This window comes from Anomaloglossus baeobatrachus, chromosome 1 (genome assembly GCF_048569485.1).
Source record: "Anomaloglossus baeobatrachus isolate aAnoBae1 chromosome 1, aAnoBae1.hap1, whole genome shotgun sequence".
Taxonomy (NCBI): domain Eukaryota; kingdom Metazoa; phylum Chordata; class Amphibia; order Anura; family Aromobatidae; genus Anomaloglossus; species Anomaloglossus baeobatrachus.
In genome coordinates this window covers 512,007,656-512,010,839 of record NC_134353.1, presented here as the reverse complement: position 1 = coordinate 512,010,839, position 3,184 = coordinate 512,007,656, and the positions used below count along the sequence as shown (strand labels likewise).

At 64.0% G+C, this 3,184-nt stretch overlaps 1 protein-coding gene across 1 annotated transcript in view; it reads left to right on the top strand.

Annotated features, from left to right (window-relative positions):
- The first annotated feature begins 311 nt into the window (after window positions 1–311).
- Window positions 312–3,184, top strand: part of SHB (SH2 domain containing adaptor protein B) — a 266,790-nt gene continuing 263,917 nt past the window's right edge. Inside the window, exon 1 of the mRNA XM_075316131.1 lies at window positions 312–1,599. Within this exon, the coding sequence (XP_075172246.1) occupies window positions 976–1,599 (624 nt within the window). The 5' untranslated portion in view covers window positions 312–975. The remainder of the gene's footprint in view (window positions 1,600–3,184) is intronic.

The window sequence follows — 3,184 nt, the reverse complement described above, 5'->3', positions numbered from 1 at the left end:
TTGGTCCGAGTGCAATGCGATTCTCTCTCTGAAGGCATTCGCAGCATTTTCTCCACCCTCTGCCTTTTTGCACAGCCCGGAATGTGACCAGCACTAGTCACCTGTGTGGGAGTGGGCTGCCTAGTCCTGGTGACAGGGGTCACTCCCCGTGTTTGTGACGTGTCCCAGCAGTCGTCCCTCTGATCCTCTATGGCAGTCAGTATGGCTCAGGCCGTGCATGTCCCTATACCAGAGGTGTCTGCCCCCGGCGGTGACCCCAGCCTGCCGGTGAGCCGGGTGTGTGCTCTGCTGCTCCCCGGCAGGGCGCTCTATCCCCGGTGGCGGCTGGACGTGTGACCGCGGCTGCCGGCGCTGTGTCTGTCCCCGGGTGACCACGGCTGACGGAGGCGTTCTGAGGGGAGTGGTGTGAACACGGGGGGGGCGGGGACTTATGCTATAGCTCCGCCCACCACTGAAGCAAGAGGTGAGCGGTGATCCAGCGCAGCACAAGCCGGAGGAGCTGTCAGCAGCAGGAGCCCCGAGCTCAGCAGGTCCTGGGAGCAGCACGATCCGTCAACAGCAGGAACCCGAGCTCAGCACGATCCGTCAGCAGCAGGAACCCGAGCTCAGCACGATCCGTCAGCAGCAGGAACCCGAGCTCAGCACGATCCGTCAGCAGCAGGAACCCGAGCTCAGCACGATCCGTCAGCAGCAGGAGCCCGATCTGTCAGGTCCTGAGAGCAGCACGATCCGTCAGCAGCAGGAGCCCCAGCTGTCAGGTCCTGGGAGCAGCACGATCCGTCAGCAGCAGGAGCCCGATCTGTCAGGTCCTGAGAGCAGCGCTCAACAAGTGCGGCAGGTCCGTGCACTCATGTCGGGTGCATGGCTAGCAGCCCGAGCAGCCACAGGTGCCCGCTGTCCCGGCACTGAGCCCATGTGAACACTTCCCAACTTGCTGCAGTCCCATGTGAGATCGCACCCTGCCCGGCGCCGACCATGGCCAAATGGCTGAATAAGTACTTCAGCCTGGGCAATAACAACAAGAGCAAGAGCCCCCCGCAGCCCCCCAGACCCGACTACAAGCGGATCGGCGGCGGCTCCGTGCACCTGCAGCAGTCCTTCCCGCAGTACCACCACCACACGTCCCCGCTGCCCGCCCGGGACGAGAGCGACCTCATCAAAGCCTACCGGGCACAGAAGGAGCGCGACTTCGAGGACCCGTACAACGGCCCCGGCTCGTCCCTCCGCAAGCTGCGGGCCATGTGCGGGGAGGAGCAGGCGGACGGCAGGAGGGGCAGAGCGCCGGGGTGCAGCAGCAGCAGCAGCCTCTTCCAGGAGCCCGGCTCCAGCACCAACACCACGTCCTCCTCCTCCTCCTCATCCTCCTCCCCGCACCTGTACCGCAGCAACAGCGAGAGGAGGCCGCCCGGAGCCCGCCACCAGCCGCTGCCCGGGGGCACCGAGCTCAAGTACATCGTGTCACCCAAGCACCGGCTCATCAAGATAGACAGCTGCGGCTGGGGGGACACCGGGGGCTCCGCGGGCATCTCCTGGAGCCCGGCTGTCACTGCAGGCATGAACAAGGGCGAGGAGCAGAGCAACTCCGCCAAGAAAGACAAGGTAAGATGCCGGCCACGCTGCTGACAGCCACTGTGGCCTATGGAGAGCCTCACCTGGCTGCCCCTCCCCCTGTCATGTGCTCCCCGCCCCTGCCAGCCAAGGGGCACCTGGTACTGTGTGCTGTCTGTGCCCTCACTGCCAGCCAAGGGGCACCTGATACTGTGTGCTGTCTGTGCCCTCACTGCCAGCCAAGGGGCACCTGGTACTGTGTGCTGTCTGTGCCCTCACTGCCAGCCAAGGGGCACCTGCTACTGTGTGCTGTCTGTGCCCTCACTGCCAACCATGGGGCACCTGGTACTGTGTGCTGTCTGTGCCCTCACTGCCAGCCAAGGGGCACCTGGTACTGTGTGCTGTCTGTGCCCTCACTGCCAACCACGGGGCACCTGCTACTGTGTGCTGTCTGTGCCCTCACTGCCAGCCAAGGGGCACCTGCTACTGTGTGCTGTCTGTGCCCTCACTGCCAGCCAAGGGGCACCTGGTACTGTGTGCTGTCTGTGCCCTCACTGCCAGCCAAGGGGCACCTGCTACTGTGTGCTGTCTGTGCCCTCACTGCCAGCCACAGGGCACCTGGTACTGTGTGCTGTCTGTGCCCTCACTGCCAACCACAGGGCACCTGGTACTGTGTGCTGTCTCTGCCCTCACTGCCAACCACAGGGCACCTGGTACTGTGTGCTGTCTCTGCCCTCACTGCCAACCACAGGGCACCTGGTACTGTGTGCTGTCTGTGCCCTCACTGCCAGCCACAGGGCACCTGGTACTGTGTGCTGTCTGTGCCCTCACTGCCAACCACGGGGCACCTGGTACTGTGTGCTGTCTGTGCCCTCACTGCCAACCACAGGGCACCTGGTACTGTGTGCTGTCTGTGCCCTCACTGCCAGCCAAGGGGCACCTGGTACTGTGTGCTGTCTGTGCCCTCACTGCCAGCCAAGGGGCACCTGGTACTGTGTGCTGTCTGTGCCCTCACTGCCAACCACGGGGCACCTGGTACTGTGTGCTGTCTGTGCCCTCACTGCCAACCACGGGGCACCTGGTACTGTGTGCTGTCTGTGCCCTCACTGCCAACCACGGGGCACCTGGTACTGTGTGCTGTCTGTGCCCTCACTGCCAGCCAAGGGTCACCTGGTACTGTGTGCTGTCTGCGCCCTCACTGCCAACCACGGGGCACCTGGTACTGTGTGCTGTCTGTGCCCTCACTGCCAGCCATGGGGCACCTGGTACTGTGTGCTGTCTGTGCCCTCACTGCCAACCACGGGGCACCTGGTACTGTGTGCTGTCTGTGCCCTCACTGCCAACCACGGGGCACCTGGTACTGTGTGCTGTCTGTGCCCTCACTGCCAGCCATGGGGCACCTGGTACTGTGTGCTGTCTGTGCCCTCACTGCCAGCCAAGGGTCACCTGGTACTGTGTGCTGTCTGCGCCCTCACTGCCAACCACGGGGCACCTGGTACTGTGTGCTGTCTGTGCCCTCACTGCCAGCCATGGGGCACCTGGTACTGTGTGCTGTCTGTGCCCTCACTGCCAGCCAAGGGTCACCTGGTACTGTGTGCTGTCGTACTGTGTGCTGTCTGCGCCCTCACTGCCAACC